The 12,260-nt window shown below is 60.9% G+C and overlaps 1 protein-coding gene across 2 annotated transcripts in view; it reads right to left on the minus strand.

Moving 5' to 3' along the window:
- Positions 1 to 11,203, minus strand: part of SH2D3C (SH2 domain containing 3C) — a 23,985-nt gene extending 12,782 nt beyond the window's left edge. The window contains exons 1-3 of one of the 2 annotated variants that reach the window (XM_026860207.1): positions 11,160 to 11,203; positions 8,416 to 9,067; positions 3,767 to 3,806 (exon numbers count right to left, since the gene is read on the minus strand). In XM_026860207.1, the coding sequence (XP_026716008.1) occupies positions 3,767 to 3,806; positions 8,416 to 9,067; positions 11,160 to 11,199 (732 nt within the window). In that variant the 5' untranslated portion in view covers positions 11,200 to 11,203. Of the gene's footprint in view, positions 1 to 3,766; positions 3,807 to 7,240; positions 7,353 to 8,415; positions 9,068 to 11,159 lie in introns of those variants that run through there. The other variant, XM_026860208.1, reaches the window with a different exon arrangement.
- Between the last annotated feature and the right edge of the window lie 1,057 nt (positions 11,204 to 12,260).

The following is a 12,260-nucleotide window of genomic DNA, read 5'->3' on the forward strand; positions in this document are numbered from 1 at the left end:
CGGAACCGGCTCCTCTGAGGGGGGGACCCAGCACCCCGAGGGGATCAGGCACCCCTGAGGGGACCCAGCACCCCGAGGGGATCAGACATTCCTGAAGGGAACCGGCACCCCGGCGGCCTGCGGCTTCAGGGGAGCCAGCACCCCTGAGGGTTCAGCTCCTCTGAGGGGACCCGGCACCCCTGAAGGGAACCAGCACCCCAGCTACCGGCGCCCTGAGGGGACCCGGTTCCTCAGAGGGGACCCAGCACCCCTGAGGGGAACCAGCAACCCCGGCTGCCTGTGCCCTGAGAGAAACCAGCTCCTCTGAGGGGACAGGCACCCCTGAGGGGACCCAGCACCCCTCATCTCCCATCCCAAATCCATCTTCTCTCCCCAGTGACGCACATGGGTCAGGGACAGCCTCGTCCCCTCTCGCCCACTCTGTCTTCCTTCACCCCCACCCTGGTGACGCCTTTCTGGGGGGAGACACCGGTGCCTGCCTCATGCGGCGGGGAGCCGGCTGCCTGCTTCCCACGTAGGCCGTCTCCGAGTTGTGTTTAATTAAGGCTCCACTTCGGTTTAATTAAGGCCACAGTTTCACGTATGGGATGTGCGAGGCAGCACTGATGACTCAAAGCATTGCTCCAGCCCTGACTCTCAGAAAAAAAGAAAAACCCAACAAAATTCCTGCCTGAACCCACCACTGGTTCCCTGCCCTGTGCACAGGGGCGGGCAGGAGCTCCTGCAGCACCCGGCAGTGAGCTCGGTGCCTGCTTGCCTGCACCCAGCTGGTGTCCCTCCAGGTCTGTCCCGCACTGGCCTGGATTTGGCCACACTTTGGTAACGAGGGGCTTCACGCTCCCATCCACAAAGCATGTCCTGGCCCAAAGACCCTCACGTCCGCTGGAGCCCCCCTACCCAAGGGGATGCTGTGAGCTGGGAGAGGTATCGCCGCTGCCACCAACTGCAGACCCGTGCAAGCCTCCCCGCTAATTAATTCAAACGAGACCCTCGCATCCCCAGGCAGGGAGGCAGCAGCCAGGGCTGATGAGATACAGGTCCCCTGAGCAGCTCCTTCGCGCAGAACAAAGAGAGCTCGGAGGAGCTCGCCAGGCCTGTGCTCTGCCCCTGGTTTTACAGGGGAGAGAGGAGACAGGAGAGCAGTGCAGGTTTTAGCAGGACAGGGCTGAGGCGTGGGAGGAAGGCGGGCAGGGAAGGCGGGGTGGTGGGTGCTCATGGATCCCATGGGTGCCTGCAGCCCCGCCGGGACAGGCAGGGAGCACGGGCCCTCCTCCTCTCCTCTTGCGTGGGGCCGAGGGACAGACCAGATGGCAGCATGCAATGAGATGCTGCTCTGAAATGATCCGGTGGTGAATCATCCTCCTGCCAAGGCTTCTCCCCCGCGACGGGCTCCGTGGTTTCCCTCCAATGCTCTCGCTGAGGGAGTGAGCAGGAGCCTCATGCGGCACTGCAGGGCGATGCCCCCGGGCTGTGCCGGTGCTGCCCCTCCGCAGGGAGAAGCTGAAAACCTCCAACTGAGCTCCTGAGGGGAATCACAACAGCTTTACCAGCTGCTGCTCTCCCGAAGGGTAACGCCGCTTGGCAGCCCCTTCACCTGCACGAGGGGCAAAGCTCGGCCGGCTGGGATGTGAGCAAATAGAGCTGGGTGTGCAGATCTCCCAGGCAGCTTGGAAACATCAACCCTTAGGCTATTATTAAAGCACATTAATTACCAAGTGCTTATTGATCCTGGCTTTTCGACCCACCCTAACTCCTGGTTGCACCTCTAATCACCGCAGGCTTAGTGATGGGAGAGCTGGCCCTGGCCAATTTGTGGTTGAAGCTCCAGGGCTGATATTTGGCAGTTCCTTGGTGCACGCCTGGACACAGACCTGCCCGTGACCCTTTCCCCACAAGGGCTTTGCAGCACGTCCTCTCCCTCCTACTGACTCTCCTTCACTGTCTGTTTTCTTCCTGTCTTTCCTCTGCTTGCCCCTGCAGCAGTGTTCCCCCTCTGCTTGTTTCCCTCCCAGCCTCAAAGCGAGGACCTATTCCAGTGGCGGGTGCCAGCCCTGTCCCCCCTTGCTCCCAAGGGATCCCAGCACAGCAGCCACACTCCCACCCCAAATCCCGTAGGCCCTGGGGCCGAATGCTGCTGGGTGCTGAAGCGTTCGCAGCCACACGGGCTCCCAGTTCCCCCATCATCCTGGTCAGTCACACTGCAGATAATTACTTATTTGACTAAAATAGCTGCTGCCACTGCAGCCATCAGTTGCTTCTGTGACCAAAGGGAAGTGGCGTATAAATCACAGCCCATGGGCCGTGTCTGGATACCACAGAGATGGGTGAGAAATAAAGGCCAGATAGCTCCGGTCTGGGATCTGCCTGGAGAGTAGGGAATTCTCCTGGCTCACCAAAACCCACTCGATCCCAAAGGCAAAGACATACCCATTGCTCCAAACCTGGGTGGTTTCAGTCTATTGATTCAGAGTCATAAAATGCGCCCGGCTCTGGGTGCACATGCTGACAGCACAAGGGAAAACACCCCAAACCACCCAGCTCCATCCACCCTTCATGACTTCTTTGCTCTCGCTCTGTGTGAGCAGGAGCTTTCCTGCACATCTGGAGGTGCCTCATGCCAGGACTCTACCCTGTGAATCCCATCGGAGCCTCAATGCTCCCATCTGAGCGTCGTTGCTCCAGCACACATCCCACTTCCAGCCCTATGAGCTCCTGCTCTTCCAGTCCCACACAGCTAAAGGAAGAGGAGAGGGGGACATCCCACCCGGGGGATCACTCTGATACAGGTCAAAAAGCCACACCACATCCGATCCCACTGCCCAGAGGCTGCTGGTTGCCAGAGCTGGCATGTGGGGACCTTGTTAGCCCCAAGGCTGGATCCGGAATGGGGTGACCCCGGTTAGAAGGAGCAGATGAGCTCAGGGTCCAGCCAGCTCTCTCCTGAGCCTGCCCCTTGGTGCCACCATGGGGGCTCCCCACATTTCTATGTCTGGCTACAGCCAGCATTGAGAGCCCCAAGTCCCAAAGCTGAAGGCTCAGGGCTCTGTACTCATTACAACACCCAAGTCAGGCACCTCAAGTCACTTCTCAACAACCCAGTGGCATTACATCACCATCAGGCAACTGGTCTCAGAAGGCTCCTTCACAAACTCCCAAAGGCTGTCACATGGCAGCAACAACTCAGGCAGGTTTTCAGTGCTCCATCCCCAAACCACACAGCATCCCTGCCACCGTTCCGCTGCGCCTGCCCGGCTCCCATCGTGCCAGCAGCCTCCTGCAAAAGGGCCCGGTCTCCTCCAGAGCCAGGCGCCTCGCTAATGAATTTCTGGCCAGACATGAAGAGTCCTCAGGAATGTTAATAGTTTGCTGGAGGATAAGCAAGAGATTTGGAGAGATTTACACCGACTTTCATGTGACAGCCACGAAAGTGGCTCAAACCCTTCCGTTTCTTTACGTGGAGGAGGAGGGAGGAGGCTGACCCGGCATCTGCAGTGTTCGCAAGTGGTGAGGAGCACGAAACGGGGGCAGCTTCTGTGGGAGCAGCATCGGAGGGACCATGCAGGGCTTGTGTCTCCTCTGCCTCCCCCAGACTCATAGTTTCTGGAAGGGAATATCTTCCAGGGCCGAAGAGAGAGCCCGGAGGATGTGGTGGGAAGGAGGATGAAGAGCTGAGCACCCTGAGGACCCAGCCAGTCCTGGCCCCACCATCGCCCCCCCACCATTGGCACCCGGCCAGGGCAGGCTGCGATTGTGCTCAGTGTCTTACCTTCACGTATTCGCTGCTGGACTCCAGGCCATCGTGGTGGCTGGAAGGAAGGGGAAAAATAAAAATACATAAGTGAAGGGCAGTAAGCTGTGACAATCAGGACAAAGGTGGTGGTGGCACAGTTGGGAGAGCAGGGGTCTGTGCCCCTTGCCTTGCCATGGGGCCGAGAGCATGGCCACAGGTTTGGGAGAGGTTCCCAGGGCCCAGCACTGTTCCTGCCCACTCTGTGCCCGCTCTTGGTGCAGGGCTTAGCCTCCCTAATGCGATCAGGGAAGAATGAGGGCTTTTTAGAGGATCTCTCCCCAAATAGGCTTGGGACTGTGGGAGTCAAGCCAGGGACACCCAACAGCCAGTCTGAGGTCCCCAAGGTCATGGTGCTGGGGGGTGCATGCCGAGATGGGGGACCCTGCGCCCTGTTCCCCGGCAAAGCTGTGTTCCCAGTAGTCAGCTGTTGGGACACGCTGCCCAGACAAGCATTTCTGACTGTTTCTCTACAGCCTCATTCAACTCCGTGGAAATCAAACTTCTGCTGAAGCCAGGGGTGATATCCTGGCTGAGACTGCAATATTTGCCCTCCCAGCTTCCCGACAATAAAAACTCCTGATTCTCCTGCCGACAACCAACCCAACAACCCTGAGATGCAGCTGATCCAGCAGCTTCTTTGCTATCATTTCATGGGGGACACAGATGGCCCCTGCTCTTTCCTGAGCATGCAGCAATGCTGCTACTGCTTTTTGTGCTCTTGGAGGTCAAGGGGTGTGTCTGCATGGATGAGTCCAAGGGGAATCCAAGAGTTAGAAGCAAGAGAGGCTGCAACTGCCTAAGCTGGGATGCGCTACCCTGAGGTCTCACCTTTCAGAATAATATACAAAAGTCCAGACTTCTTTCACCAGTGCCTGTCACCTCCCCAGTGCCAAGCTTCAGCATGGTCATCCCACTGCTTGCTGAGGTCGCTTGCCTGAGCACGGGGTGACAGCAAGGGCCTTGGGATGGCAGGCTGCCAGCACGAGGACAGGCAGCTGCAACTAAGAAATAACCAAATCTGAGGGCATCACAGACCCGGGATGTCCCTTTCCTGCCAGCAGCTGCCTCGCTCCACCTAGCGCCTACAGCCACAGCCATACTGGGAGCTGCTGGGGCTCCTTGCACACAAACCCCTCCTGGGAGCTGCAACAGTAGCATCCCCGGTGAGCCAAATTCTTCCTCTGGGGCTCTCTCCAGGCTGGGGATGGTGCCGAATGGCTCAGAAATCAGTTGCCCAAAGGGAAGTGGGAATGGCAGAGGCTGCCAGTCATTGCCCCACTGGACATTCCCTGTGGCATTACAGTGGGTCCTACTGGGGTGCGCATGAGCCCCTCGGGGTGTCAGCCCTGCAGCGGGCAACCCCCACTCCTCCAAGCCCACACTGCTGAAACCACATTTCCTGCTGTCCAGCTCGGAAGATGAAAAAGGGCTGGAAATCAAGCTCACAATTTTGGGGGTGAAAAAAACAGAGGAGTATTTGGGAGAGAGGATGGACACAGACTCTGCCGGGCAGCTGTGGGCTGCCTGCCCACCCCAGCGCTGCCTCTCCAGCCTGTTTGCCTTTCACACGGCCGCAGAGAGCTGCCTGGTGCTGCGAGAGCCGTGAGAAAAACCGGCAGGAGGACGGGGGGCCTCCAGGCAGGAAATCGGGAGCATGGGAGCAGCTGGGAGACGCTGCGAGGGCCCGGGCAGGGGAGGCCTCTGAGCCGGGGAAGGGCAGCAGCTGGGGCCGGCGGGGGGGCTGGGCACCGCAGCCCCCTGGTTCTGTGCATTCCTGGAAGAAACGGCATTTTTGGGGGCAGTCGAACGCCTGGGAGAAATTCCAGGGCTGCCTTTGGAGCGAGGCCGTGGCTGAGCCGCAGGGACCCAGTGCTACTGCGGTGGCACCGGGGAGTGGGGTTTCGGTGGGGTGTCTTCTGCTCCTTTTGGGCTTGCAAAGGCATCGCAGTGACTTGCAAATGTGCCAAGCTCTGGGCTGGCTGCTGGGAAGGGTCCAGGGTGATTGTGTGCCTCCAGCCCCAGTTTGGAGCCCAGGGTCTGCTCATTTTTGGACATCAGTGTAGGCTGTACTCCAGGGGAAACAAGTTTGGGCCCCTTGTGCCTCAGTTTCCCCCTCTGCAGAGCTGCCTCCTTTGAAGTTTTGGCTGGCAGTGCTGCCAGAGGGGTCTGCCGACAGCTGCGGGCAGTGCCCTGCCTGTGCCCTGCCTGTGCCTCGCGGGAAGTGGCATTTCCCGTGCCTCACGCACGGCCGTGTGCGGAGGGAAATCGAGTCACATCCGCTCTGTGACCTGCCTGCAAGTCATGTCCCGTTAGTCACTGTGTCCCTGCTGGAGTCACGGCCACCGCCTCGCTCCAAGCAGCTCCACAGGCTGGGTGCTGCTCCCCTCCTATGGCAATACAATTCCCCCCCCTCAATGGCCTGATCCTGCAGGGAGCATCCCTGGGAAAGCCCTCCCATGCGTGGGCATCCTCAGCCTGTCCTGCCTCGGGGTCTGTCCTCACCAGGGATGCTCCAAATCAGGCACAAGTCAAAACGTGCCCCGGGGCCATGCTCGTTCCCCCTTGTGCTGCTTTGAGTCCCTCTGTGCGGGCGTGCCTCGTGCTGGGCAGCCAGCCCCAGCTCCTGTCATGGCCTGGCGGGAACAGACTGTCCCCGTCCCCAGGGATGTGCCTGTGCCGGAGGAAGGGCTGGGCCGTGGCACTATCCCAGTCCTGCTTCCGCCTGCCTGCCCCACAGCAGGGCCCAACCTTGGGATCAGCTCTGGCAGACAGCTGCTCCCTGAGCCAGGGCTGTGGCAGGGGCTCCAAGTGAAGCATGGAGGGGCAGAAATGCCCCTGGTGCCAAGTCCTGCTCTGGTCACTCTCGTGCCTCAGTTTCCCTGGCCAACAGCGTGGCTACGCCCATCATCAGGGCATCCCCAGATGTTGCAAAAGATCATTTAGCCCGTGGATTTTGAGAACCAAGTCCCTGCTCCCCAGAGCCAAGACACCCGGATGACCCACACACGTTCCCCTGCTGCTTGGCTTCCAGCCATGCTGACCTGGAACCTAAGTCATTTCTGGGGGACAGAGGGTCTGGACAAGCCCCGCGCACCCTCTATGGGGACCCTCTCACTGCTGGGGCTCTGTGCTCACCGGAGGACGTGGCTGTGCCGCCAGCCCCCCGAGCCCCCAAGCCTCTGGTCCCCTGAGCCGGCCGCAGCCCCCGAGCTGCTCTGCCCTGGCGCCGGGTCTGACTGCGGTTTCGGCAGCCACAGCCGATGTGCTCGCTCTTTCCATGAGCAAGCACCGCCACGGGCCGGGAACCTCGGCGGCCGAACAGCAGCTCCGGCAGCATCTGCATCAAGGCTTTGTGCCCGCCCCAAGAAAAGCCCCTTCCCAGCCTCTCCCTCCCTGTCCACTTCCCCGTGCCGGGGTGCGAGGGGTGGCTGGGAGACCTCGATCCCTTACCTGCCCTGTCCCAGGGTGGGAAACCTCCTGCCCACCGCTGTCATCGGCCCTGCACGATTCAGTGAGCTCCTCTGCTCCAGGATGGGGAGAAGCTCTCCCAGACGCTCTCCCGCCTTGCACTGAGCGTTGGGACTTTGGGGCGCGCAAGGCGGTGGCGGACCCTCCTCCTTCCCGTCCCAGCCCTCCTCTGGCCCTCCCTTCGCGGCCGGCAGGAATGTGTGGCCGGCACAGCCCGGCTCCCACTGCCGGCACGAATTCCTCCTCCTCACCCCACTCCTGGGGCCATGCAGACCTCTCAAACTCTCAGTGCTGGGGCAAGAAGCCCCCCGCCCCAGGGCGGCGTGGGGAGGAACAGGGGTGTCAGGGGCCACCCGAGTGTGGAGAAAGGAGAGTTGGGCCAGGGAAGGGGCGGTAAAGTGGGACCTTATTTTGGGGAGAAACTTGTAGTTGGAGCCTCCACCATTGCCCCCAGTCCCATGCACACTGCTGGGCTGGGGATGCATTTGACCCCTCGTGCCTGGAGGCCCAGATGATGTGCTGGGGGTTAAAAATCCCTCATGTTGATTCTGAGGTTAATCCCCCCCCCCAAATCCAACCCTCATCTGAGTGAGCTGAGCCCCTGAATTCCCCCATGGGGTGAGTTTTGTGCTCGGAGTAAGGGGTTTGTGCCCAGAGTGGGGGGTTTACTGGCAGCTGATGGATATGGGGACAGGGCAGCTGGTTTTGGGGATTGCCCCTGTGCCTTGAGAGAGGCAGTGGTGCCTGGGGACGGGAATAAGGAAAGGGGGGGGGGAAGAATAGAGGAAAAGAAGTGGAGGGGGCCAGGACAGTTGCAGGTCTGAGTTCTCCCCAGCACTTCCCAGCACTGGAACAGAGCCACCAGCAGGACAAAGGGCCGCCGGGTCTGAGCGGGGCTGTGAGATGTTTCCACCCCATCCGGAAACGGGAAGGAGCAGAAATCCCACAGGAAACCTCACTCCCATGGAGCCGCTGACCTGGCCATGGAGCAGAACACTCCGGCTGTGCCGTCCCACCAGCCAGGTGCATCCCGCTGGCACCGCGGGTGATGTGGGGGCACTGCAGGGCCCCCACTGTGTCCCAACCCTCTCCCCTTGCCCTGCAGGGGCAGAAAGGGGCTCCCAGCTAAAGGCAGAGCAAACCCAACCGGGCCGTACCTGTCTGGAAAGCTCTTGCCAGGATGATCTTGCCCCTTTTCTGGCAGATCTCCATTGGTGGTGTCCGCTCCTGCTGCTGTGTCAGGGCTCAGGGTTTGCGTGGGGTTCTGGGCCATGCTGGAGCCTGGTGCCTCTGCCCTGGGGCAGGAGACATTCCCCACAGGCTCCTGGTCCGTGCTGGCCATCGCTGTGCCCAGGGTGTCCATAGGCTGAGCCTCTTCCTCCTCCTGTTCTGCTTGTCCAGTGGCTGAGAGTGAATCTGCACCTGGCTCAGGGGTGCTGGACATCTCGGGGGACTGAAGGTTGGGGAGTGGATCTATCCGTGGGGCTTTGTCACTGGGGTTCCCTTTCTCCTGGCAGCTCTGGCTACTCTTGGCTTTGCCCAGGTTCTTCCCTGCCTTGCCCAGGTTCAGCCTGGGCATGGTGCCCATGTGGCTGTACATGTCTGATGACCGGGCGTAGGGGCTGGGGCTCTTGGGCATCGTGTTGAGATCATCCTGGATGCTGTCGAAGGGCTCCTCCAGGAAGCCGTGGGGAGAAGGGACACCTGGCCCCAGGCTCTCGGGAAAGCTGGGGGCCACGGACACGCGCCGCAGAGTGAAGGAGCGGGGGATGTTGCTCAGGCTCCTGAAACCTTTGAACTTGAAAAACTCTGGCAAGGAGAGAGGAAAGATGGGTGTGAGGTTACTGCCAGCACAGTGTGGTGATGGGGAGTCCCAGACCTGGGTTGGGGTGGGCACGGGGCACTGTCCTGAGGTGCAGCCTGGTGTCAGCCCCTTACACCCTGCATTTCCAGTCCCAGCCTGGCATGACATCCCTGTGGCCTGGGGTGTAATGTGATGCTGCTCGGGGCATCTCTGCTGGGACCCCAGGAGGTCTATCCTGGTCCCTCAGGGAGCAAACATCCCCTGTACCCTGGCAAATCTAGAGGCTGCATTTCCCCACTGCAGTTGTAGGGTCGGAGGAAGAGACACCCAGCCCTGGTGAGCAGACAATGCCAGAAATTATTTCAAATCTCTTCCTCCCGCCCTCCACCTCCCTGCTTCTCCCAGGGGCCTCTGGGCAGGGCTGGCAGCTGTGCCCATCCCCGCAGCCTTGGGGCAGCTGCATGGGCCATACCCCCTGCCCTCTCCAGGATGAAAGCATGTCCCACACCGCACCTCCCCGCCGGGTGGGGGTCCCGGCCACATGTGATGTGCCTACACGTGCGTGTCGCTTGTCAGCGCAGTGAAGCAGGAACCATTGGTGCAGGGCCTGGCTGCGCTCGCGTGGCAGCACCGGCTGCGGGCAGGAGGTAACGTCCCCACTTCCTCGGCGGAGCGCTCAGCCCCTCGCAGCCTCCCTGCAGCTCCCAGCTGCCACCTGCAAGCGCTGAGCGCAAAGCATTTGCTAGAGAAGTATTTATAACCCCTGCAGATGGCTTTGCATTTCACACCTCGGGCCCAGCTCGGTTCTACGTGCTGCTGCGGTGCAACCCCGGGCTGGTGTTGGTGCTGGCACGAGGAGGGCGGCACATGGGCGAAGCAGCCCGTGGCTGCAGCTCTGCAGGGCAGCGTTTCACTGCCTGCTGCTTTGGGTGCCTCCGGGGGTTTTGCAACGTTTACGCTGCCCAGGGGCTCTGCAAAACCTCTTCCCCTCCAGGCACGGTGAGTTTGCTGAGGCAGAAAGCAGCATGCTGCGGTGGTGCTGGGTGAGGAACTGGGTCTCTGGGGGCAGCTCAGCTGTTGGACCCCCACCTCCTGCCACCATCCATGGGCTCTACAGGGCATTCCAGCAGCCAGATGGGGCAAAGGAGCAGGCAAGGGGCTGCAGCAGCCCAAAAGCCTGCTTCACAGCAGAAACCTCAAGACCTGGATGTGGTTAAAGGCAAAACTGCTTTGGGTTATACATCCCCTCGGGGTCTGAGCATCCTCCACTGCCGGCCAGGTGGGAAAGGCAACAACTAGGGACTTTCCCCATCTCAGCACTCTACCACAAAGGAAAAGCCCAGCTGGGACAGGGCCATGGGTTCTGACAGTTGAGGGGTCCTGGGAGAGCAGAGGGACTGGCCTCCCTCCGGCACCACCATCACGGCAGGAATGCAGAGAGCAGCAGCAAGGGTCGGTTCCCGCACAGCCCAGTGCTGGGAAGTGGGGTGAAGGCCAATGCAGCTGCCTCCTGGGGCTCTGGAGGAAACCCAAGGTCTGTGAGAAAGAGCAGAGCTCGCTCTCGGTGGGTACTGAGCGCTTCCTCTGAGAGAAGCTGGTGGGAATCTGCTCCCCGGCTCCCACCATGGCTCCTCTGTGTCACCCCCATCGCTGTGCTGCAGGAGCACCCTGGGGTGGGGGGCCTGGCCACCCCCAACACCAGCTTGCACTGACAGTTGTGCACCCTGAAGGATGTGATTTGGGGCATGAAGACCCCCAAACTCCCTTGAGCATTCCCCGGGTGCATCCCAGCACCCAGTACAGAGCTGGGCTGCAGCAGTGGTCCCTGTGCCAGCACCCAGCTCCCGAGCCAACAGCACCTGGGCTCTCCCCCAGCCCTGGGGATGCAAACCCCCAAAGCCCCTCACCATGACGAGCTTCTAAATGAGAGCAGAGCCTGTCTCACCTCCCAGCGTCCCTGGGTGTGGGTGACCTGGGCAGCGTGTAAGAACACGCTCACACTCACACACTCACACTCTGTCATGCATTCCCCCTCCCTGCTGGGCTCTGCAGGTGAGCACCCCATTGCCTGCCCACCCCTATCCCGTGGCCACTTACTGAACTTCTTGAAGCTCCCTCGTCTCTGGCCCTCAGCCATGTCTGTGCTGCTTGGAGGCTGTGGGGACCGAGAGGTTCAAGTTTATAACTGTGAAGCCCTTCCCTGCCCGCTCCTCCCTTCCTGCCCCCCCCCGCCCACTGCACCACTGCAGTCACTCATTTCTTGCTCGGAGTTTCCTCCCCAGTGCTGTCATCTGCTCCTGTCCCTGCTCCTGTCCCCTGCCTGTCCTGCCGTTGTCCCCACAGTCCCTGTGTCTGCTCTCACCCACCTGGCTGCTTAGGGGCCGCCTCTGGAGCCCTGGTTTGGTGACGCCCTGAAGATACAGACACACAAAAAACCCTGGGTGCCAGCCTCAGAGGAAGGTGTCAGCCTTGGACAAGGGTGCCAGCCCTATGGAGGAGGGTGCTGGCCCCGCAAACAGAGGTCCACCATGCACTTTTCGGGCTCAGTCCCTGCCCTCATTGGGCCCCGTGCAGTGACAGCACGATGGCATCACTGCCAGTGGGAGCCTCCTGCCACCAGCTGTTCTCTCATGCTGGGGCCCCTTGGGGTGCCCCATAGGAATGTCTCTTTGCAGAACAAGGTGGCCTGGGCCTGGCAGGGATCCGGGGTCTTTGTTGTCTCCCATTCCCCGGGGGCACCTGCAGGCATCTCTGCTACTGCTCTGGCCATGGCTCCCTGTGCTGCCTGCCTTGGGGAGCAGTTTCAGAGACCCCCAAACCAAGCTGTTTGTTCTGCACCCAAACACAAGCATTGCCGGGGAGTGGTGTACCCCACTGGACACATGTCTGTCGGCAGGACAGGAATTTGAGGTCCCCCAGGACCACGCTGTGGTGTCCTCCTGCCCTGGCCATGGGGTCCCTGTGCCACAGCCCCTGGGTGCAGGTGCAGCACAAAGCCAGGAAGCTGAAATGCTGTTGAATGCCTGATAGGGGACATGGTGACATGCTTGAGGTCCACCAGCACCAGGGGCTGCTCGGTACCCTGGGCCGTGTGGAGGGATGTGCATGACAGCAGGGGGGTGCACGGGGCTGCCTCCTTGCGGATAGACACGGACATGGGCGCAGTCCGGGGGGGTCTCACGGCGGGGCGAGGGCCGG

Source organism: Athene cunicularia, assembly GCF_003259725.1.
Source record: "Athene cunicularia isolate RWA chromosome 17 unlocalized genomic scaffold, athCun1 chr17_part1, whole genome shotgun sequence".
Classification (NCBI taxonomy): Eukaryota; Metazoa; Chordata; class Aves; order Strigiformes; family Strigidae; genus Athene; species Athene cunicularia.